Here is a 25,932-nt window from a genome sequence, read left to right as displayed (position 1 = left end):
TGAATCGGCTAATAATCCCAGGATAATTCTTTTTTTTTTTCAAATTTTTTTTAATTTTTTTTATTTATTCATTTTTAGAGAGGAGAGAGAGATCGAGAGAGAAGGGGGGGAGGAGCCAGAAGCATCAACTCCCATATGTGCCTTGACCAGGCAAGCCCAGGGTTTTGAACCAGTGACCTCAGCATTTCCAGGTCGATACTTTATTCACTGTGCCACCACAGGTCAGGCAATCCCAGGATAATTCTGAGCAAGGCAGCTATTCCACTGACACTATGTTACTGCCCTCTTCTAATTCAAATAGCCCTGGAAAAGGAAGCTGTACTCTCCTGAAACTCAAAGAAGGCAGTTAACATTTTGATATCATATTAATTTGTCCATTTAATTAAGTCATCTATTTCTTCTTTTCTATCTACTGAGTATGAAATCAACTAAGTTACTTCATTTCTCTGAGCCACAGCTTCAACTGTAAAAGTTGGAATGACTACCTCTAAGGATTGCTTTGAGTATCACATTAGAAAAATATACATCAAATTGGCATGCAAAATATGAAGTACTATGTGTATAGTATTTGAGTATATCATCTTAAGACTTACAATCTAAATGTTCAAGTGACTGGTCCAAAATTTAAACATTGGTGCTCAAGTATTTGTTCACTCATCAGTCATAAAGATTATTTCATGTACTATTTATATATTTATTCACTAGTAATATTATAAAGAAATCAGTCATGTCTTTAGAATGATTAGTCATTCAAGCTAATACTATACTAGAATAATAACATTATCAACAGTTGTATATTGTTTATAGTACGTATTCTGTGCCAGGTCCTTTGCCTAGTATGCTACACACATTCACTCATTTAATCCTTATAATATCCACCACCCATGGAGAAGTTATTATCCATAAATGAAAAACTAAAGCACAAGTTCAAGTAACATGCCCAAGGTCACAAAGTTAGCAAATGACAGAGGTGGTGTTACTGGAACACCAAAACTCTGGCTCTCAACTACTCTCAAATATGGTAAGCCTGTTGCCACATGAGATTACTGAAATGTGGCTAGTCTGAAGTGAGTTGTGCTGTAATTGTAAAATCCACACAAGATTTCGAAGACCTAGTATGAAAAAAAGAATGTTAAGAAATCTCACTGCAAGATTATAGTGATTACACATTGAAATGATAGTACTTTTGATACATAATGCATTCTTAAAATTCATTTCACCTGCTTCTTTTTATATTCTTACTGTGGCGACTAGAAACTTTATATTTACATGTGGCTTGCAATGCATATTTTTATATTGAATAGCACTGATTTAGAACATTGTTCAGGATACCTTGTTAATGCAGAGTACAAAACAATTTTAAATTTATAAACACAACATGTTTTAGAGCAGTGGTCTCCAACCTTTTTAGGGCCACGGACCAGTTTAATATCAGAAAATATTTTCATGGACCGGCCTTTAGGGTGGGACGGATAAATGTATCATGTGACCGAGACAAGCGTCAACAGTGAATCTTAGATGGATATAATAAAGGGAATCTGGTCATTTAAAAAAAATAAAACATCGTTCAGACTTAAATATAAGTAAAACGGAAATAATGTAAGTTATTATTCTTTCTCTGCGGTCCAGTACCAAATGGCCCAAAGATCGGTACCGGTCTGCGGCCCGGAGGTTGGGGACCACTGTTTTAGAGTACAGGTATTTTACAGCCTTAATAGGCCTGACCAAGCAGTGGCAAAATGGATACAGCATCAGCCTGGGACATCTGGACCCAGGTTTGAAACCCCAAGGTCACTGGCTTGAGCATAGGTTTATGTGGCTTGAGCGTGGGATCACAGACAGGACCCCATGGTCACTGGCTTGAAGCCCAAGGTCGCTGGCATGAGCAAAGGGTCACTGGCTCGGCTGGAGCCCCCTGGTCAAGGCACATATGAGAAAGCAATCAATGAACAACTAAGGTGCCAAAATGAAAAACTGATGCTTCTCATTTCTCTCCCTTCCAGTCTCTCGCTAAAAAAAGACAACAAAAACTGTGTAATACCAAGTTAGTATAACCAGTATAAAGAAATTTTAAATCCCTTAATGTAAAAATATGGTTTCCCTGTTTTAAATTTCCATATTCCAAAATCAGATCACTTTTTAAAATGTTCTATTATGAAAATTGGTCTTACCAAATACAAAAGTAATACCAATTCATCAACACTATAGATATTACAGAAAAGCACACGTACAAAAACAATCTGTCATTTTACCACTCAGAATATTTTGATCAGCTTGGCCTATAGTGGCGCAGTGGATAGTGTCAACCTAGAACGCTGATGTCACCAGTTCAAAACCCTGGGCTTGCCCAATCAAGGCACATAAGGCAAGCAACAAGTAAGCAATGAACAACTAAAGTGGAGCAACTATTGATGCTTATTGCTTCCCCCACCCCTCCTCTATCTGTAAAATCAATAAATAAAATCTTTAAAATAATCTATTTTGGCCTGACCTGTGGTGGAGCAGTGGATAAAGCGTCGACCTGGAAATGCTGAGGTCACCGGTTCGAAACCCTGGGCTTGCCTGGTCAAGGCACATATGTGAATTGATGCTTCCAGCTTCTCCCCACCTTTTCTCTCTGTCTCTCTCTCCTCTCTCTCTCCCTCTCTGTCTCTCTTTCTCCCTTTCTCTCTCCTCTCTAAAATGAATAAATAAAATTTAAAAAAAGAAGAAAAAAAAAATCTATTTTGACCAGTCAATACTTCTAGGTGTATGAATAACACTTAATGGGATCATACTGCTTATTATTCTGTAGCTTGCCTTTTTTCTATTACAAATTATCTCTTATTACAGATTCTTAATATTATTTTAACATTTTATTTTGAAATAATTATAGATTCACAGGAAGTTGCAAAAATAGTTTGAGGTCCCATCTACCCTGAATCTAGTTTCCCTGAAATGGTTTCATCTTCTTGATTATAGTACAGTATCAAAACCAGGAAACTGATGTTAGTACAATGTATGGATGTAGTTCTATGCCACCTTACTACACTTGTAGACTCATAAGACGACAACAAGATACAGATCTATACACCACCACAAAGCTCCCCTTCTTGCTACCTCTTTGTAGTCACACCCATCCCCGTTTCCCCACAATCCCTAAACCCCGACAACCGCTAATCAGTTCTCTCTGGGTAATTCTGTCATTTCAAGAATGTTGATGGTGGCCCAGGCTGGGTGGCTCAGTGAATAGTGTCATCCTAGCACACCAAGATTGTGGGTTCAACCCATGGTCAGAGCACGTAGGAGAAGCAACCAGTGAATGCACAACAAATGGAACTAAGTGGAGCAACTAAGAGCAAGTTGATGCTTCTTTCCTTCTCTCAAATCAGTAGGGAAAAGAGCTCCTTTTTAATCACTGAGTAGTATTCCACAGTATAAATATACAATTCACCTACTGAAGGACATTTAGGTTGTTTCCAGGTTTGGGTTATTATAAACAAAGCTTCCACAACAGGTTTTACATGAACCTAACTTACTTCCCTGGGATAAATATTCATAAATGCAATTCCTAGGTCATATGGTAAATATGTTTTAAGTTTTGTGTGGTTTTTTTTTTAAGATTTTACTTTACTCATTTTTACAGAAAGAGGAGACAGGGGAGGAGGAGCGAAAAGTATCAACTCACAGTTGCTTCACTTTAGTTGTTCAATGATTGCTTGTCATATGTGCCTTGATCAAGACCAGGGCTTCAAACCAGGAACCTCAGCATTCCAGGTCAATGCTTTACCACTGCACCATCACAGACCAGGCTATATGTTTAACTTTTTAAGAAACTACCAAACTATTTTCCAGAGTGAAGACTATACTTTAAGGGATCATTTCTATAGTTTGTTATTTTCCAGAGTGTTGTACCATTTTACATTTACACCTCCAATGGATGAGAGATCACAAAACATTTTTGAGATCTGCAAAGTATTCACAATTAGTCCATACTTTTTAACAACTCCCTGCTGATTTCTATGTAGGTAATTTTCATTTTTGTTATAATAATGATGCAATGAATATATATACGGTTTACCGGAAAATTCTGTCCGTTTTTGGAATAAAACAAAATACAAATTTTTCTTACCGTCAATAAACTTTATTAAATAATACAATTGTCATTATTATTGATTTCTTACAACGTGAGGGCAATTTATATATCCCATTTTTGAAAAATGTTTTATCTTTTGATGCGAAAAATTGAACCAGTGCTTGTTTGATATCTTCTTCATTTTTGAATTTTTTGACCTTCAAATTTTGTAAGGACAAAAAACAAGTGATAGTTGGAGGGTGCTAAGTCTGGGGAATATGGTGGATGCGACAGAATTTCCCAGCCTAGTTCTGCAATTTTTTGATGAGTCCTCAAAGCAGCATGTGGCCTGGCATTATCATGATGCAGTATGATGTTCTTCCTATTGAACATCTCCGGCCTCTTTTCTTGGACTGCTGTCTTTAAATTATCCAGTTGCTAACAATACTTCTCCGAATTGAGCTTTTCTTTCGGTTTTAAAAGCTCATAATGTATTGGTCCTCGAATGTTCCACCATATACACATTCTCTTATTGAGAGTCAAATTTGGTTTAGAGGTGGAAGGGCTAGGTTTTTCGGGTTCACAATATGCTCTTTTCCCTACGATGTTTTCGTAAGTAATCCACTTTTCATCCCCAGTTATCATCCGGTTCAAGAAGGGCTCGAGCCTGACCAGGCGGTGGCGCAGTGGATAGAGTGTTGGACTGGGATGCGCAAGACCCAGGTTTGAGACCCCGAGGTCACCAGCTTGAACCCAAGGTCGCTGGCTCCAGCAAGGGGTTACTCGGTCTGCTGAAGGCCCCGCGGTCAAGGCACATATGAGAAAGCAATCAATGAACAACTAAGGTGTTGCAACATGCAATGAAAAACTAATGATTGATGCTTCTCATCTCTCTCCGTTCCTGTCTGTCCCTGTCTATCCCTCTCTCTGACTCACTCTCTGTCTCTGTAAAAAAAAAAAAAAAGGGGCTCGATTTTGTTCCGAGCAAGCAGAGATGTGCATATGACAACTCGATCATCCAAATTCTTCTGACTTAATTCATGTGGCACCCATCTTGAATATTTCCAATCTTATCTTCTGAATATGGTCCGAAATGGTTTGCTGCGCTGAATTAAGCCTTTCTGCGATCTCCGATGTTGTCAGAAAAAGATCTTGCTCCAACATGGTCTTAACAACATCGTATTGCATCAAAGATGGTCGCCCAGAACGTGGCTTATCAGAAAGGTCGAAATCACCTGTTTCGAATTTTTCAAACCATTTTCTGCATGTCCTATCAGAAACTGTACCTTCACCAAACACTTTCAATAAATTTCTACATGCTTCTGTAGCATTTCCTCCTTTTTGAAATTCGTAAAAATTACAGTGGCGTAAATGAACTTTATCAGTAGCCATGGGTACACTATGGCTTCATACATAAGACTAACGTGAATCAACTTTGTTTTAGTTAATTTGCTACGTCAGTATGTATACATTAAGTGATAAAAATAGAGAGGCACACATGCGCCAAATAAACGTGCTTACGTGTCGAAACTTGTGATAGAAACAAACAGAACTTTCTGGTAGACCTGATACATGTACTTAACAGGAAAATTTTTTTTTGTATTTTATTCATTCATTTTAGATTGGATGGAAGGAAGGAAGGAAGGAGTGAAGGGGGGGGGGTGTAGAGAGAGAGAGAGAGAGAAAGAAAGGAGAAAGGAAGCATCAACTCCCATATCTGCTTAACCAGGCAAGCTGATGGTTTCGAATCAGCAACCTCAGTGTTCCAAGGTCGATATTTTATCCACTGTACCACCACAGATGAGGCTTAATAGAAAATTTTACATGTAGATAAAAAATTCTCACAAGTTAAATTGGGTCACACAGTACAAATATTTCAAAGAAATTTGATTCCAACCAGCATAATGGCCTTCAGAAAATCTAAATCAACTTACGCACACACCAATAATCCATGAGAGAATGCCCATTTCCCAGCCTAAAAATTTTTTTCCCTTTTTAAAATTTTTTTAAAGAACCTGACCAGGCAGTGGCACAGTGGATAGTGTCAAACTGGGACGCAGAGGACCCAGGTTCAAAACCCCAAGGTCCCCGGCTTGAGCACAGGCTCAACGGCTTGAGTGAAGGGTTGCTGGCTTGAGTGAAGGGTTGCTGGCTTGAGTGTGGGATCATAAACATGACCCCATGGTTGCTGGCTTGAGCAAGGGGTTACTCGCTCTGCTGTAGTTCCCAGGTCAAGGCACAAATGAGAAAGCAATCAATGAGCAACTAAGGTGCTGTAGTGGATACAGCATCAACCTTGGAGGTCAAGGTCCTAGGTTCAAAACCCTGAAGTAACTGGGCTTGAGTGCAAGCTCATCCCGTTTGTACATGGGATCACAGATATGCTCCAATCGTCACTGGCCTGAGCAGGGGTTACTGGCTCAACTGGAGCCCCCTGGTTAAGGCACATATGAGAAAGCAATATGTGAGCAATTGAAGTGATACAACTTTGATGCTTCTCTCTCATCTTTCTCCCTTCCTCTCTCACTAGTAAAAACATTTTTTAAAGCTTGCTTTATATTTTTATCCTTCCCCTTAAAAAAATATTATCTTCATAACTAAAATAAAGGAAAAAAATCAGTGACTATATATAGTGATAAAGGAAATTAACGTACAGCTCATCAGTATTTTAAAAAACTTAGTAATGTTCAGATCTTTTTTATTGTGACAGAGACAGAAAGAGCGACAGATAGGGACAGACAGACAGGAAGGGAGAGAAATGAGAAGCAACAATTCTTTGTCACAGCACCTTAGTTGTTCATTGTTTTCTCCTATGTGCTTGGGGGTGGGGAGCTATGCCAGACCAAGTGATCCCTTGCTCAAGCCAGCGACCCTGGGCTCAAGCTGGTGACCTCAGGGTTTCGAGCCTCGGTACTTTGCATCCCAGTCCGATTCTCTATCCACTGCACCAATGCCAGGTCAGTCTCATTGATAATCTTTATGTGATAAAAATTAACAAAGTGCTAAAAAGACTTTAACACGGTTCTGGGGTAAGAAATTTTCCTAGTTTGAATTTAAAACTGAATCTATCATGAACATTAACTCAGTAACAAAACTGAAATGTAGTACTAACATAGAGTATATATTTTATTTATTTTTTAAGACTACTGACCTTAGAGAGTGAGAGAAGTTGGGTAAGAGCAGGAAGCATCAATCAACTCATAGTAGTAGGAACTGCAATAGTAGCAGCAGCAGTTGCTTCTCAAATGTGCCTTGACTGGGTAAGCCCAGGGTTTTGAACCGACATCCTCAACTTTCCAGGTCAATGCTCTATTCACTGCACCACCACAGGTCAGGCTATGGTAGCTATTTTCTATCTACCTAATTTACGTGAGAACAGTGCATAAACTTCATAACCTACATATGAAATCTCATCTGTTCTTAGAAAGCAGTCACCAGATTTGTTTCCTCCCTTTAACTAACCACCATGCACTTGATGTGCTTTAAGATCCAGTATGATGATGAAACTGGTATCCTACACATCACCTTTAATTTCTTGTTCCTCCCAAAAGCTATCCAAGTTTCACCTTAAATTGGATTGCTAATGTTTATTATATAGAAAAAATGTTTTGAACAAACTTTAAGTTTTTTAATAAATGCATTCCACTAGTTTCTTTTCCCAACTAAAGAGTAAATTAAGTAGATTTTTCTAAATTGACAAGAGAGGAAAAAGAGGAAGAATATCTAATCCTATTAAAAGTAAAAATTTCACTTGTTTACCGTGATTTCAAATATTCAGGATTTCCAAGTAGCACAGTTTATCTGCACTGCCTTTACAGAATTTGTCTTTCACACCACAGTGTGTGTCAGTCACTGATGGAAGTAAAATTATACCAAAGTAAATGAATAAATTGAATAAGTCAAGATTTCAACTTGGCCCTGGCCAGTTTGCTCAGTGGTAGTGTTGGCCCAGCGTGTAAAAGTCCTGGGTTTTATTCCATGTCAGGGTACATTGAAGCGCCCATTGTTTCTCTACCCCTCCTCTTCTCGCATCTCTTTCTCTCTCTCTCCCCCTTCTGCAGTCAAGGCTCCATTGGAGCAAGTTGGCCCCAATTGCTGAGGATGGCTCTGTGGCCTTTGCCTCAGGCGCTAAGAGAGTTTGGTTGCTGAGCAATGCAGCAATGCCCCACATGGGCAGAGCATTGACCCCTACTGGTTTTGTCAGGTGGATCCCAGTCCAGGTGTGTCTCCCCTCCTCTCACTGAATACAAAAAAAAAAAAAATTTCAACTTCAGAAGTTATTCATCCAAATTAATAAACAAAATAGTAATGTATATAACACGTACAAGGTACAACTATCAAGTTATGGGTATGCTGACACAAAAGAATTTACACAGTACACAGCATGACATACATTTATAACACCCAAAATGTTCTGTAGCTATTTTAAAAATATCTTTAGGTGCCCGTAAAAATATCTTTAGGTGCCCGTTGCAAGCACTTTCCCCTTCAATTCCTTATCACCCTTCAAAATTAGTTTTGCATAGCAAAATGGGCCTCTGCTTTATTACCAGACTTTTTTGTAATACTTTTGGTTGCTTAAACCACCAAATGGGCAACCAGAAAGGATAAGACACATCCTAGTTACCGTTACTTACGCGAGTATGCTAAAGCTCTGAAGCTGAAATGACTCCAGGCAGTACTGTAATGTAGTAGTCCCCAACCTTTTTTGGGCCACAGATGTCAGAAAATGTCAGAAAATATTTTCACGGACCGGCCTTTAGGGTGGGACGGATAAATGTATCACGTGACCAAGACAAGCGTCAAGAGTGAGTCTTAGACAGATGTAACAGAGGGAATCTGGTCATTTTTTAAAAATAAAACATTGTTCTGACTTAAATATAAATAAAACGGAAATAATGTAAGTTATTTATTTTTTTCTCTACAGACCGGGGGTTGGGGACCACTGCTGTAAATGCAATGCCCACAGCTTCTGAGGCTCTAGTTCTGTGTTAAATTTCTAGTACACATTCAGAAAACAAAACCAGAAAAATGGGCCCAGGCCGTTGGCTCAGAGGATATAGCATCGGTCCAGTGTGAACGTCCTGGGTTCTATCCCTTGGTCAGGGCACAGAGGAGAAGTAAATATCTGCCTCTCTCGCCCCCTTCTCTCTTCTCCTCCCATAGCCAGTGGCTCAACTGGTCCGAGCATTGGCCTCAGGGCACTAAAGATAGCTCCCTGGTTCGAGCATCAGCCACAGACAGGGGTTGCTGGGTGGATCCTGGTTAGGGTGCATGCGAGTCCATCTCCCCTCCTCTCACTTAAACAAACAAGAAAAAAACAAAACAGAAAAACAGGACTACTACTTTTAAGGACATACTTCATGAAGACAACTTTTCTCTAATCCAGTAACATTTACATACACAAGACACAAGCCCTAATATTAAGGAGTCTTTACCAGAACTCTTAACTGGAACAGTTTTAGGAGACTCCAATTGAAACCTCAAGTATTTACTGAACCCCTGCCCACTGTCAGGCACTGTTAACAGATATAGGAAAATAAAGCTATGAAAGGGTCCAGGTTCTCAACAAAGATGAAAACAGCAAAGGTGATCCAATGAAAATACAGTTTTGATGAGGTATGCATCAGTGGAGGGTGATGAAAAGGCTTCCTGAGACATCAAAAGGACAAACAGGAGTCAGTAAGTGAAAGGTATGGTATGGAAATAAGACATCGTGGTCCTTGCTTAGAAAATACACACTACTTCTTACAGAGGGCAGATGGGGTGATGGCAAGCTGCTTCCTGATCTTCTAAAGAAACTGTAAAGCCTGACCAGGCAGTGGCGCAGTGGATAGAGCGTTGGACTGGGATGCCGAGGACCCAGGTTCGAGACCCCGAGGTCGCCAGCTTGAGTGCGGGCTCATCTGGTTTGAGCAAAAGCTCACCAGCCTGGACCCAAGGTCGCTGCTCAAGCAAGGGGTTACTTGGTCTGCTGAAGGCTCGTGGTCAAGGCACATATGAGAAAGCAATCAATGAACAACTAAGGTGTCACAGTGCGCAACGAATAACTAATGATTGATGCTTCTCATCTCTCCATTCCTGTGTCTGTCCCTGTCTATCCCTCTCTCTGACTCTGTCTCTGTAAAATAAAATAAATAAAATGTTAAAGAAACTGTAAAGAAAACCGTAAATGTCAAATCAGAAGCCCACTGTGATTGTCAGAATTTGGAATGTATCCTAATGGCAATGAGAATCAGGAGGTAATTTGAGTTGCCCAAAAGGAGAGTCCCAAGAGCCAGTTAGATTTTTTGTCATATGTATGTGTTGCATGGAATGTCAACAGGTGGTAATACTGTAGTATTTAAAAATTACCAGCCTGTGCGGAGAAGTGGAAGGTGTAGATGTCATCTGAAAAAGTACAGTTAATAAGTAGGTAGGAGGAAGCAAAGAACTAAGTAACTTTCATCAGCCTGTATAGCAAACCCTACACCCAAATTGTCACAAAGACCTAGTCTAAATCCCAGATTGAGACGTTTCTCAATGTACCCCCCAGAATGACTGTCTCTATCTCCTCTAAAAAGCACTTATGTTCTCTACCATGCACTCATTCACTCCATACCTACCATGAAACTCATTCACATCACTGGATGCTTTCCACTGGTTATCGTTTTACGGTCTTATCTTTTTAACAAGTTTGTTAGGTTCCTGGAAAACTGGAATTTTCTATCAATTTAACTAATACCGTGAAATATAAATGACATAAAAAAAAAACTACTACTGAGACAAAGTTCACTCCACTCATGTACTCTAGAAAGTTCCACACTCAGGTTTTTTTCCATTCAATTACTGAGGTGTGGATTTATGGTGCTGCTCTGAGGACACAGCTGTGTTCAAGTACACAGGTAATGAAGAGAAGCTGTCTTATTATCTCTAGACTGTATCAAGGTCTAGATGCAAGGAGTTGAGCTCTAAGATACTTTTAGAATAAAACAGCCCTGGTGAAATAAGCAAGAACCATACACAGAACTGGAATGGGGCTCACAAACCAGAAGTACACATACTGTTTGAATTAATATTCAAGAACAAGCAAAACTAGAAGTCAGAAGAGCAGCTGTGGTAGGGGAAGTGACAGCAGAGTACTCAGGGGCTTTTCTGGGGTTCTCAAATTGTTCTGCTTCTTTATCTGGGTGCTGGTTATGCAGGTATGCTTACTTTGTGCAAATTCATCAAGCCTAATACTGTATTTGCACACTTCTCTGTATGTATGTATGCTATCAACAGTTACTTAAAAACCAACAGGCATGCCTGACCTGTGTGGCGCAGTGGATAAAGTGTCGACCTGGAAATGCTGAGGTCGCCGGTTCGAAACCCTGGGCTTGCCTAGTCAAGGCACATATGGGAGTTGATGCTTCCTGCTCCTCCCCCCCCCCTTCTCTCTGTCTCTCCTCTCCAAAAATGAATTAAAAAAAATAAAATAAAATAAACTTTAAAAAAAAAATACCAACAGGCAAGGAGACTTGGGGTAGAGAATACAAAATATGATATACACATGATGTTTTACAGAACTGTACACCTGAAAACTATATACTTTTATTAACCAATGTCACCCCAAAGATTCAATAAAAAAATTTTAAATAAAGTTTTTTGAATTTAAATAAATATCAACTCTTCTCAGGGCTTTCTCAGCCCGCAGCTCTGCAAGCCCTTTGGGGCCAGCTCCTGCCACGCCGCTAGTCCGTTATAGGAAGGTGGTCATCCTCGGGTACTGCTCTGTAGCTTACAGCAAGATAGTGACACCTGACCAGGTGGTGGCACAGTGGATAGAGCGTTGGACTGGGATGCGGAAGACCCAGTTTCAAGACCCCGAGGTCACCAGCTTGAGTGCGGGCTCATCTGGTGTGAGCAAAAAGCTCACCAGCTTGGATCTAAGGTCGCTGGCTTAAGCAAGGGGTTACTTGGTCTGCTGAAGGCCTATGGTCAAGGCACATATGAGAAAGCAATCAATGAACATTAAGGTGTTGCAACGAAAACTGATGATTGATGCTTCTCATCTCTCTCCGTTCCTGTCTGGCCCTATCTATCCCTCTCTCTGACTCTCACTCTGTCTCTGAAAAAATAAATAAATAAATTTTAAAAAAAGATAGTGATTCTTGGCAAAGATGAGCTACACCGACACCTGGTAGACACAGCAGGGCAGGATGAGTACAGCATTCTGCCTTATTCATTCATCATTGGGGCCCATGGTTATGTGCTTGCGTATTGCCACCTCTCTGCATAGCTTCCAAGTCATTGAGAGTCTGTACCAAAAGCTACATGAAGGCCATGGGAAAACCCAGCTGCCAGTGGTACTTAGTGGGGAACAAGGCAGATCTCTCTCCAGACAGGGAGGTCCAGGCAATTGAAGGAAAGAAGCTGGCAGAGTCCTGGGGTTCAACATTCATGGAGTCATCTGCTCGAGAGAATCAGCTGACTCAAGGCATCTTCAACTAAGTCATCCAGGAGATTGCCCATGTGGAGAATTCATACGGGCAAGAGCGCCGCTGTAGTCTAACGTGAGCCTTCAGGCACGGGCTAGCTGCCTTGATTTTTTCCCCTGGCACTTGCCAGGTTCCAGTCAGTGCAGGTCCTCAGGACTTCACGGGTATGGCTGCCAGCTGTGTCCCTGGCCCCGTGAGTACACAGTATGGTACCCTCATATTTGCATTTTCCCCAGGCTCCAGTGGCCTGGTAATCAATGTTTAGAAAGGGGTAAAGATGTCTTATGGGCACTGGCCTCTGTTCTTTCTAAATAAATTCTTATAACCGATGTATGGGGTTGTGATATGAGTCCTGGGTATTATTTATTCAGGACGCAGTGTCCTATGTAGGCTTTGTATGTTGGCTGAGTGAAGTGGAGATGACTCCCTGGGGTGACCATGTATATATGCAAATAAACTGAGAATTCTTTAAAAAATAAATGAATCAATAGCAACAGGCCAGAGAGAGAGAGAGAGAGAAGAGCACCAGTGATGAGGAATATAAAGGAAGATACCACAAAGGGAAAAGGCCCTGGTGATGGGTCAAAAGAAAAAATAAGATACAGAAAGAGTGTAGAACGGTGTTTCCCAACGTGGGGCCTACGCCCCACAGAGGGGCAATTCGATAGTTAAGGGGGGCGATTTGAAAATGGACTCCACACGACTTTAACTCTTTCGCCCCGGGCCATTTAAATGCAATGCTAGATACCGGTGCCAAAATTAACAAAAAATGCAATTCTTAAATAATAGCGGTAAATAACTATTAAGTATAATTTTGTTTGACGAGACCAAAATATCAACTGGGTGATTGGCGTCGTCAAGTCAACTTCGTCCTGGGTTCACCGTGGAGCATGCCGTCTGCCGCGGGGAACTCCGGATGTTTTAAAAACTCACTAAACAAAGCAGTTATTCTCACCTAATTGGCCCATCGCAACTTCTGTAGTGTTTCACATGATTCAGTTGGTGTTAATTTGAAATAAGTGTCAGTCAAAACTGTTGTAAAAGCTCGTTGATTTAATAAATATACATATATATATTGTATAGATATCATTGGTAAGTATTTGATTTTATTTTTATCAATACTAAACTCTTTATTAAGTAGTTCTTGCATCGGGGCTAGAAAGCACTAATATTTTATAAATATTATTGGGGCTATAATAGTGCCTGCATGACAATTTTAATTTTAGAAGCATAACTTTCCAGAAAATTTTGTCAAGTGGAAAAAATATAGATACCTTTTGATTTGCGGTGGTAGTGTAGTAAATGTGTTATATACATTTAAATAAATATGAATTTTTAGTATATGTTTACTCTATGTCACATTGAATATATTTTAACACATATTTTAATATAAGTTTTTAATTGATCTTATTTTTATTTCTTATAGCTGATAGTAAAATGAGTGGTGCAAGCAAGAAAAAAACTCGTCAATATTCGGAGGAATATTTAAAATTTGAGTTCATACCCGCTGTTCACGATGAGCGGATTCCTTTTTGTCTTTTATGCCAGCAATGCTTGACCAACGAATCAATGAAACGAGGTCGTCTTGAGGCGCATTTGAAGGCGAAACATAGTGCTCATATTAATTCAGATTTGGGTTACTTTAAAACTTTAAAGAAAAATTTTGAAAAAAGAACAACATTAAAGTCTCTATTTACTGCTCATACTTCAACTAATAATCGTGTTCTTGAGGCTAGTTATCAAATTTCTTTATTCATCGCTAAAACTGGAGAAAATCACACTATAGGAGAGAATTTAATAAAACCGTCAATATCTGCATTTCTTAAAACGGTTCTTGAAAAAGATGACAAAGAAGTAAAAGCTATGCCACTCAGTGACAATACTGTTAGCAGAAGAATAGACGAAATGAGTGAGGATATTGAAAAACAACTTATTGAAAAGCTGAAAACAAGAAAATTCTCTTTGCAAATGGATGAATCAACTTTGAGAGACAGTGAGGCAGTATTGATAACTTACGTAAGATATATTGATAAAGGACATTTTGCTGAAGAAATGTTGTTCTATAAAAGATTAGAAAGCACCACTACCTCCAAAGATATATATAAGCAGCTAAAAAACTACTTAGGTGTCAATGATATACCAATGAAAAATATAACATCTTGTGCTGCAGATGGTGCTCCCAATATGATGGGCAAGAATAATGGCTGCTTAAAATTGATGAAAGATGCGAATCCAGAAATGATTCTTGTGCATTGTGTTATTCATAGGGAAAACTTGGTAGCTAAAAACATCTCGCCTGTTCTGAATGAAGTATTACATACAGTAATAAAGTGTGTTAATGCTATTAAAGCTAGTGCCAAATGTGAGCGTCTTTTCAAGCTATTTTGTGAAGAACAAAATGAAGACCATGTGATACTTTTACTTCATACTGAAGTAAGATGGCTATCTAAAGGAAACTGTTTGAAAAGATTTATGGAACTGTCTGATACTCTTAGTGATTTTTTAAGCGACAAACCTGAAATGAAGTATCTGTTAACAATAGGTGGTAAAGCATTTGTGAGTTATTTAGCCGATATCTTTGAAACACTAAATATATTAAATAAGCAACTTCAAGGAACAAATAAAACTCTTGTTGATGCAAAAGCAAAGATATTTGGTTTCATTACCAATATTGAGTTATGTCAGAAACATATTAACAACAAAAACTTTAAACAGTTTCATTGGCTCCAAAAATGTGAAGTAACTGATACCGCTTTACTTATGGTCAATCATTTGAATATTCTGTCGGCTGATTTAAAAGAAAGATTTTCTTTTTTTTTTTTTTTTTTCTGAAGCTGGAAATGGGAGAGACAGTCAGACAGACTCCCGCATGCGCCCGACCGGGATCCACCCGGCATGCCCACCAGGGGCGATGCTCTGCTCACCAGGGGGCGATGCTCTGCCCACCACGGGCGTCGCTCTGCCGCGACCAGAGCCACTCTAGCACCTGGGGCAGAGGCCAAGGAGCCATCCCCAGCGCCTGGGCCATCTTTGCTCCAATGGAGCCTTGGCTGCGGGAGGGGAAGAGAGAGACAGAAAGGAAGGAGGGGAGGTGGTGGAGAAGCAAATGGGTGCTTCTCGTATGTGCCCTGGCCGGGAATCGAACCCGGGTCCCCCGCATGCCAGGCCGACACTCTACCGCTGAGCCAACCGGCCAGGGCCAAGAAAGATTTTCTGATTTAAAACAAATTGATTTCCCAACATGGATGATGCAGCCAATGTTAGTGGATTTGTCTGATATATCAAATATGCAGTATCAAGAAGAACTCACAGAATTGCAAAATGATGAGTCAGTTAAAGCTTTATTTAATATCAAAGGAGCGATGGCATGGCTTTGTGAGGAAACAGAAATCAAATACCCAAATTCAACCAAATGAGCAAGAAAACTATTGCTACCATTTCCATCTTCATTTTTAGCTGAATGTGGATTTAGTGCTGTAAATGATTTACTGGTAAAAAAAAGAAATCGGCTGGATATAACACAACGTGGAGACTTGAGACTAAAGCTAACCAAATTGGAACCTAATATAAAATCTCTGTGCAGCAAGCATCAAGCGCAAGGATCACACTAAATTAAAATAATAAATTAATATAGAAAAATCTGTATTAAAATTATTTGGAATTTAAATTTCTGTTTTTCATTATATGTTTTGAAATGTTACTTACTGTGTTTTGTTAACAATTTCATGATTTCTTCCTAGAACCTATCATTTATGTTTATTAAGTGAACAAATCAACTTTTTAATGTTAAAAATTATGTATGTTACATGGGGGGGACATAAAAATTTTAGAAAGGTTAAGGTGGGGCATGGCACAAAAAAGATTGGGAAACACTGGTGTAGAATGTCTTAGTTCAAGTTGGAAAGCAGTCAATTAGAGACCTACTGTCAACTAAAGTATTAATAAACTGAATTAGTGCTAATAACTATTTTGGTAAACTTCAGCCACTTAAGGAAGTTTTATTAATCTTAAGATTTCTTCAGCATCTATGTAAGCATGTAGTTAATTAATGCCACATTCATAAATCCTCACTGAATCCATTCAGAACTTCCCATCCTAGTAACTAGTAAGATATACTGGCAAGTTAGCTAGCCTAGGTTTAATCTGTGACAAGCAACTAAAAAAGTTGAATAGCCTGTGCACAAAGACTCCAACTCTTAAATGTCCCCAACCAAATGAGTTAAAATGGCACAGGTCAACCTGCAGAAATAACTATCCCCTTGCTCCAAAAGAAAGCAGCATTAGTGTTTCCTAAGAAGGCAAATGTGTATCTCCACAATCTATAAGCAGTCACTCCACCCAGTTCTCATCACTCTAAAGTTCCTATCCTGCACTAAATTCTTTTTTTTTTTTTTTAAGTGAGAGAAGAGGAGATAGACTCCTGCATGCACCCTAACAGGGACCCAAGGGCAACCCTGGTCTGGAGCCAATGCTCAATCAACCAAGCCATCCTCAGCAGCTGAGGCTGATGCCCAAACCAATCGAGCCACCGGCTGTGAGAGGGGAAGAAGAGAGAGAAAGGGGAGAGCGAGGGAAAGAGAAGCAGATGGTCGCTTCTCCTGTGGGCCCTGACTGGGGATCAAACACGAATGGCTGCATGCCAGCCCAACACTCTATCCACTGAGCCAATCGGCCAGGGCCCATGCTCTAAATCAGTGGTAATTAACCTGGTCACTACCACCCACTAGTGGGCGTTCCAGCTTTCATGGAGGGCTGTAGCAGAGCAACCAAAGTATAAATAAAAAGATAGATTTAAGCCCTGGCCGGTTGGCTCAGCGGTAGAGCGTCAGCCTGGCGTGCGGGGGACCCCGGTTCTATTCCCGGCCAGGGCACATAGGAGAAGTGCCCATTTGCTTCCACCCCCTCCTTCTCTGTCTCTTTCTTCCCCTCCCGCAGCCAAGGCTCCATTGAAGCAAAGATGGCCCGGGCGCTGGGGATGGCTCCTTGGCTTCTGCCCCAGGCGCTAGAGTGGCTCTGGTCGCGGCAGAGCGACACTCCGGAGGGGCAGAGCATCGCCCCTGGTGGGCGTGCCGGGTGGATCCCGGTCGGGCGCATGCGGGAGTCTGTCTGACTGTCTCTCCCCGTTTCCAGCTTCAGAAAAATACAAAAAAAACCCCAAAAAAACAAAAAAAAGAGATAGATTTAACTATAGTAAGTTGTTTTATAAAGATTTATTCTGCCAAACTTAGCAAAAATCCGACACAAAGTACTTGATAAGTAATTATCATTATATGCTTTAACTTGCTGTAACTCTGCTTTATAAATTTTATAATGTAAAATTATTTTCTTACTTTATAAATCACCATTACTGTGGAACCAGTGAGCGTTTAGAAAATTTTACTACTAACAGATACAAAAGTGGGCGGTAGGTATAAAAAAGCTGACTACCCCCGATCTAAATGCTTTGTAGCACTTGTCACTAGCTGAAATTACCTTCCTTTCGTTTACTTGTTTATTTTTTCTTTTCTCCACTGCATTTTATGCTCTGTAAGAACAAAGGCTTTGGCACAGTGAATAAAGCATCACCTTGGAATGCTGAGGTCACTGGTTTGAATCTCTGGGCTTGCTTGGTCAAGGCACATACAGGAAGCAATTACTATGAGCAGATGCTTCCTGCTCCTCCCTCCTCTTTCTTACCCTACTTCCCCCACCCCCCAAAAAAAGACAGTAAATAAAAACCTTAAAAAAAAAAAGAACAAAGATCTTATCTGTCTGTATACCACTGTTGCCAGAGCCCAGATGGCTGTGTGTTCAAATAAAAACCATCAAATTACCACAACTACCCAGGTAATTTACTTTAAGGTCACCAAGTATACACAAGATCAAGTCAGGACCAATAAATCAGTGGGTTCAACGTAATAACAAATACAAAATAAATTATCACCCTGTTTCTGGATAAGAGTAACTGATTCAACATTGACAAGGCTGAAAGATTTGACAAGGTTTGATCATTTAGAAGGCAGGTAATTTTCAATTTTATGAAGAAATTTTAAGAAAAACAAACACTATAATGAAATCAATGTGACCAAAGGAGCAAAACCATCCTGGTGGATGACCCAGGACCTTGGAGAAGTGGCCTGGCTTTGCTCCAGGTTAGGTAACTACCCCTCTGCTTTCTGGGCATTTTCCTTTTTTTTTTTTTTTGCCTTTTTTGTGAAGCTGGAAACCGGGAGGCAGTCAGACAGACTCCCGCATGCGCCCAACCTGGATCCACCCAGCATGTCCACCAGGGGGCGATGCTCTGCCCATCTGGGGCGTCGCTCTGTTGTATCCAGAGGCATTCTAGCGCCTGAGGCAGAGGCCACAGAGCCATCCTCAGCACCCGGGCCATCTTTGCTCCAATGGGGCCTCAGCTGCAGGAGGGGAAGAGAGAGACAGACAGGAAGGAGAGGGGGAGGGGTGGAGAAGCAGATGGGGGCTTCTCCAGTGTGCCCTGGTCGGGAATCAAACCTGGGACTCCTGCATGCCAGGCCGACACTCTACCACTGAGCCAACCGGCCAGGGCCTGGGCATTTTTCCTATTTAAAAAGTATTATAGGATGGTGTGCTTTTGAAGTTTCCTGCTAATATCAAAACTTTGACATTATCATCAACTATGTGTGTTTTCCCCTATAACTTCTAAAGTATTTCATGACTACTAGAGAGATTTTGAGTTGTCAAGGTATTTGAATTTAAAGGGAGAAAAAATTGAGAGTTACAATTGCAAAGAATCAGGGAACAAGGAAAACACTGTATGTACAAAACTACTGAAACCAACTTCCAATTCAATATCCTAAGTCAGGAAATATCCGACATTTTTTTTATCAAACTATACAATCTTATTACACATCTGAAGTAAATTCCTTACTTTTACTTGTCTATAAAATCTCTAAGAACAGGATACTTTTCAAAGGAATAGTATTCAAATAACAAATAACAAGTATTAAAATGATTTCAACTCAACATCATAATAAAATCTGGAGTTAAGATTAATCAACTTCTAAACCTACATAATTTCCCAAAGCAAAAAACTTCCAATTTTTTCAAGTGGATGGATTTAAACAGTAGCTGAAGGTCAAGATGCAAGCACTATTATCAAAAAACCATTAATCAGCAAGACTTGCAGTCACAGCTTGGTCATTTTTACTTAAAGACATCACTGCATTCAGAGAAAACGATCAAAAATAAAATACACTTATCATCAATACTAAAAACTACTCTACCCAACACTAAAGAACTTTAACTTAACAATGGTTAGGTAAATCTGTGAGTTTGTGGGTTGTTTTTTGTTGTTGTTTTTTTTTAAGCCGGTATCCTCTTTCATAAACTGGCAAAGTGGGCTGGGAAATATATACACTAGCTATTACCTAGGAAGGGATAATGTTTCTTTCTCACCCACCACCACCTTACACACACTCCTTTATTTTTTAGCTTGAAAGGCTTAGAATAAGTACATCAGCATGGTGGGTGGAGAGGCAACTTTTCCAACTGGAGGTGATTCTTTCATGCTCTAGTGTTAAAGACATATAAGTGTCTCGCTCTTTTCCTTTTTCTTTCTTTCTCTCTCTCTCTCTCACGCACACGCACACGCACACACACACACACAAACTATATCAAAACAGGAATGAGAAAACCACAAGATGGAATGGAAATGTTCTGAACTAGTTTGTTGGGGTGGTTGCACAACTCTTCAAAATTTACTAAAAATCACTGCATTACACAATTGGTGAATTTTACAATACATATATCCTACCTAAATAAAGCTACAAAAAAAAAGGTAGCAAGGGAAAGAGACCCAAAACACATTTGATAACACTTCTAAAATAGAAAATCTCGCCTGACTGGGCGGTGGCGCAGAGGATAGAGCGTCGGACTGGGATGCCAAGGACCCAGGTTCGCGACCCTGAGGTCGCCAGCTTGATTGCAAGCTCATTTGCTTTGAGCAAAGCTCACCAGCTTAGACACAAGGTCGCTGGCTTAAGCAAGGGGTCAGTCTGCGGAAGGACCGTGGTCAAGGCACATATCGGAGAGCAATCAATGAACAACTAAGGTGTCGCAATGCACAATGCGAAACTAATGATTGATGCTTCTCATCTCTCTGTTCCTGTTTGTCCCTGTCTATCCTTCTCTGACTGTTTCTGTAAAAAAAAAAAAAAAAATTTTAATTTAAAAGAAAAAGAAGATCTCTACTTCCCCCTGAACTTCCAAGTAGCCTATAAAGTATTTCCTCCTTCCTCCCTTAACATTTAACATGTAATTTTGTAGAAATCAATTTTCCTGTCCAGAAGAAATAGGGGGAGAAGGGACTCTTTCTAATTGATCCCCAAGCCAGACTGTTCTGTCCCCCCATAGCTCTTTCTACCTACCTCTCTTAGGGCCTTTGTAACTTGGAGTATGGTCATTCTGGTACATGACTTACCAACCTATGAGACCTTCCCCAATGTCTTGAGCAGTATCTTTCACATTCAGGGAATTTAAAAATGTTCTTTGGTAACTGGCACTATTTTCTTTACCAAATTGCAGAAGACCAACTCTATCCTCTGTTTGGTGTATTACAGTTTTGTGTCCTACTGGACTACCACCAATTCAAAGCTAACTTCTTTGGTTGACTGGCAAGTGATGGTAACAATGACAAGAATGACAAACTAATGAGAAAATGACCACTGGTTAGCCAAACAACTAGGCTGTTCTAATACAAACACCAGTTCAGAACAACAAAATTCAATCTTTATGCTATCAACAGGTTAGAAAAAACCCTTTTATTATTTAGAAATGATTTTTTTTTTTAAAGCCCTTTTTTTTGCCTATTACCCAGTGTCCAAAATCCAGCAACAAGCTTTTTTTACTGCCATCAGTACCAAGTCTGATTAAAACATTACGCAAAGGAGAAAATTTCAAACTCTGAGGTACAGAGAAAATGACAAGAAAAAGGCCCAGGGAAAAAAAAATCAGTAACTAGGATCAGAGAAATTAACCAATAGGACAGGATGAAAACCCATTAAATTAACCTTTCCACAGAGAAGCACAAATGTTATTTGCCTTCCAATTAGTAATGACTTCCAGAATAGCTCTGAACCACCAAAATATTGGCAATAACCAAACTGAAACAAATTTTGGCTATGTAAGGGTATCATCTAGCTTGAGTTGATAAAGAGTTTAAGTCTTCAGATCTCTGAAATCTGTTCAAAACCTACTAAACAACAGACATCAAAAAAACTACACCAAGATCCTTAAAGATAGTAGGTAAGTATTGTATTCCTTAAGACTCTAAATTATTTTCATTAATAATGTAATGTTTGCTTAAAAAACTGACTTTCACTGTCATCATCTGTGACTGAAAAAACTTTACACATCCATAGTGTTTTTAAAGTCAAAATCTTTCTTTCACGTGCTTCCAGAGTTGATGAGTCAGATTTTTAATACATGTAGAAACTGAAATGCATTTCATTACATAAAATTGTTCCTAGCAAAAATCAGATGTAGACTTTTGAATTTGGTGTTTCTTTTCACCAGTAAAGTTCTCAAGTTCTTGGGAGTTTCCTAGTCATTTACTTGAACATTATCTATGGTAACACTCAAAGCAAAACCACAATAAAGAGATATGGCCTCTCAGGGATCCTACATGTAAAAGATCATTACTCATTAAAAAAACACATTCACTATTGCTTTAAATAACACATACATTTCTAAACTTTCATGCCTTTTGATGGAATTCCCTGTTTTGGAAAACAAAACAAAATCTATTAAGCTCACAATGTTTTTATTTTAACTAAACTACAGTAATACAAAAATTGACACAAATTTACTTTAAAAACAACTTATGGTAAAATATCTCCACTTTCTGAGTATTTTTATTCAAAGGTCTCATTACTTAGGTAAAATTCTTAGAACTGTCCCATCAGTAACTGGACCAATTCTTCTCAGTCTTTTGGTTGCCCAATATCCTACTTAATTCCAAATACCTATAGATAAATAGAGCCATGATATCCTAACAGACACATTCCTTTTGTCAAAAAAAAAATCCAATTAAAACTGTGGAGTACTACTACAGTCATATTGGAATGACACTAATACAAAAACAAGTATCTCAAGAAATGAAACTTTTGGCAAAGTTAAGTCTTCAAGGATCCACCAGAAAGTTTCTTCTCCTGTCTTGCTTTCACACTCATGTCCCCCAATCTCTGCACATTATATGACATCAAGAAAAGTTTAACTTCAAACTGTAAAATCACTTAAACAAACTCAAGATATAAATGAAAAGTTGACTGGAAGACTTCAAAACCAGCCTTGACATTTTACTCTCGTATATTTAAATGTTAAATCCCCAGCACAACTCGTTTTGATACCAGATGCAGTTTACAACCTTCACCAAAATGAAAATAAATTCTTTCAGTATTCCTTTCATTATTATAGTTTTTATCACAAATGTCAATATAGTTAAACTATTCCTGTCACCATTTTGCAAGATCATCTTCCATCAGCACTATGCATAAGCTAATCAGAAAAGAAAAATCAAACTGACAACGCAGCCTTCCAAAAACTGTACCTTCTTTATCAAAGCTCAACATTTATTTTAACTGCAAGAAAATAACAGACATTTGCAGTTCAAGACAGGAAAAGCACAACCAGCGTTACTGCACAACCACCACTAAATTTCTCAAAGAAAAAAATAATTTAAGACAAAAACATTCTGCGCATGACAAAAATAAAAGGTCATCGCCTGACAATCCATAGCAAAGGTACTGCCTTTTCTCTTTATGAGTCAAATGGATGTAGGTATAAAATAAAGTCGGAATCTGAAATGAGATGAAAACCTGAAAAAAATCCCTCCCATATCATTTATTCCACACGAAATACAACCAAAACCACACAAGACCCACCCCTACAAACACAGAAAAAGCCGTAATCAACAAGTTGGAAAGAAGGCAAAATGAATAGCTCACTACCTACCCTCTTCCCCACCTTTAAAAAAAATTCCTTTAACAAAAGGCAACTCATATTCAAGTACCTGGTGGAGGTGCCTTTCCTCACATCACAGATGCTGCATTTAAAGGCTTCCGCGCTGTTTCTGAAGGTGCAGACGCTACAATCCCAGAAGCCTTCATCTGCGGCAGGTTTCGCTTGTCTTTTCGGCCTTCGGAGGAGTGGGGAGAGGGGAGTGGGGCGGGAGGACAGGGCAAGGAAAGGGGGAGACAGCAAATCACAAGCGCCAGTCATTTCGCAGGAATCCAGGGCTGGAAACTTCGCCCGGGCGACCACCCTCCCCCTTTTCCGGGACTAGAAGCGGGCCCGGGGCCCCGCTGACCACCGCGAACGCCGGGCCGCGTGGCCTCGCACTGCAGGCGGCTCCCAGGAAAGGGCCCGGCGGGCGCAGGAAGCGGGCGGACTGTGGACTCGCGCGCGGAGCTGGGGGGGCTGCGGCCCGGTCTGGGGGAGCGCGCAGGGGCCTCCGGGGCCGCAGCGGAGGCTGGGCCCGTCCCGTCCCTTCCCCTCCCCGGCTCGCGCCCGCCCGCCGCCCTCCCCACCTGGTTAAATCTCCCTTTGTCTGGGCGGAGCGGCGGCTGAGGGCGCCGAGGAGGAGCCGCCATGGCTGCGGCGCGCACGGCCGGGGCCCCGCGGAGCGACACCGCCTCCCGCCTCCCGCCCCCGGATCTCCATCTTAGCGGCGCCTCCCCCGCCAGGGCGGCTCCGGGGCCTAGTCGTCGCCGGCCCGCGCCCGCCCCCGGGCCCTCCAGTCCGCCCTCCCCTCCGCCCTCTCCGCTTCGAGCAGGTACCTGGTCGGGCTCTTCTTGTCGCCCATGGTCATGGACGGGCTGCACCCCTGCCCCCCAAAGCCGAAACCGGCGCCGCTCGGAGGAGAACCGCCGTCTGGGGAGTCGCCGCGGGCCGGCCCCCTTCCTGCCCCGCGCGCTCCCGCCCTCGGCCGCTCGGGCTCAAGCTCTGGCCGTCGTCGCCGCCGCCGCCGCCGCCAGCACCGCCAGTCTCCGGACGAGACTAGTCCCCGCCGGCGCCGCCTCCGCCGAGTGACTGACGAGGGGCGGGGTCGGGCGCCTCGCGTCACGCGCCGTGTGGCCAATGAGAGCGCGGCGGCCTGCGCCGCGGGGGCGGGGCGGGACGGGGGTGGGCGGGCCGTGGCGGACGTGGGTCGGGTCGGCGGTGTGCGTGCGCCGGAGTATGTGCACGCTAGGGGCGCGCAGGCCAGCACGACGGAGCGTGCGGATCTGGCGGGGCGCACGTGGCCGCGCCCGGGAGCTGGAGGTGGCCTTCGGACTCCGAACGGTCGCCTAGTGTTCCTGTCCCCGGGACTGCAGCCCCGAAAACGCCCCCGGGAAGTAGTTCCGCGCAGTTAGCATGCGCCTCTGGGGGTTGCAACAGCTGCGCCGCTGGCAACGCCTCGAGGCTTGCAGTACCGCGGGAGCCGTCAGGGCCTCTTTGGTCTAGGTTTGCCTGCGCCCTTCGGCTCTGCCACTGAAGCTTTGTATCTGCTTTTCTTAACTTCTCACCTCCAGCACATACTCCAGTTCTAAGATCCTGCCCAAACCCCTGATGCTGGACTGAACTGTGCAGAAAGGGTGTGACACAAGTAAAGGTTCCCCAACGCTGGACACTGACCTCTTGGCGCTTCAACTCCCTCTGTAGCCCACCGAGAGCCTAAATAGGGTGTTTCTCTAGGGAATCCTGACAGCCATGTGCCAGCAGTCAAACCTTGGGCCTCCCCTCCTTAATCTCCAGAATGAGGCTAATAACCGTCCTAGTATTGTTTAGAAAATTCAGAGACATGATGCAGAAAAGCACAGCCAGGGCCCGATGCTTAGGAAGGACCAATATAAAATACTGGGTTGTGTACCATTTCCCCCACTTTAGAAGGCTCTTGAAGGTAAAAAAAAACATGCAGCATCCTATACTTTCTGCCATGCTCCAAGAATACCTGCCAAATTGACTTGACCATGACTCAGGCCCCTTTGCCCTAAGGCACTGGGGAGTCCGGGTAGGGGGAGGATCCCAGATGATAAGATAGAAGCTTGGCAGGACTGAAGCCCTGGGTCAGGCTAGGGAGAGAGTCAAAGAATGCTGCTAGAAATTGGAGTGGGGAGAGGGTTGTAGAGGGAAGATAAAATGGGTCCTCCGGACCCACCCTATAGGACCTGTTTATATGCAAACACAAAGTGGGTTATTATCAAGACTGCCCCAGGAAGAGAAGCATACCGAGACTGGGTGCCCTGGAAGCAGGGAGTTCTGGGACTAACCCAGGGATCAGAAGCCAGAGAATAAAAGAGGGAGGGAATGTGTAAACTCTAAGCTTGATCTGCACAAGCTGTCCTTTCTAGGCAGGCACACCCTAGATGGCCAGAAGGGACAGCACAGTTTAGCAAGGGGCAGCAGACCCCACCTCTGACACTC

At 41.6% G+C, this 25,932-nt stretch overlaps 1 protein-coding gene and 1 pseudogene across 1 annotated transcript in view; one reads left to right on the top strand and one right to left on the bottom strand.

The window, feature by feature from the left end:
* RYBP (RING1 and YY1 binding protein) overlaps nucleotides 1–24,538 on the bottom strand; it is an 81,865-nt gene extending 57,327 nt beyond the window's left edge. Inside the window, exons 1-2 of the mRNA XM_066244607.1 lie at nucleotides 24,306–24,538; nucleotides 23,540–23,665 (exon numbers count right to left, since the gene is read on the bottom strand). Of these exons, the coding sequence (XP_066100704.1) occupies nucleotides 23,540–23,665; nucleotides 24,306–24,337 (158 nt within the window). The 5' untranslated portion in view covers nucleotides 24,338–24,538. The remainder of the gene's footprint in view (nucleotides 1–23,539; nucleotides 23,666–24,305) is intronic.
* LOC136314780 (small nucleolar RNA U3) lies at nucleotides 3,839–3,956 on the top strand (annotated as a pseudogene).
* Nucleotides 24,539–25,932: the final 1,394 nt, after the last annotated feature.

Source organism: Saccopteryx bilineata, chromosome 10, assembly GCF_036850765.1.
Source record: "Saccopteryx bilineata isolate mSacBil1 chromosome 10, mSacBil1_pri_phased_curated, whole genome shotgun sequence".
In the NCBI taxonomy this organism is placed as follows: domain Eukaryota; kingdom Metazoa; phylum Chordata; class Mammalia; order Chiroptera; family Emballonuridae; genus Saccopteryx; species Saccopteryx bilineata.
The sequence above is the reverse complement of the archived record's forward strand: the minus strand, read 5'-3'. Positions and strand labels throughout refer to the sequence as shown.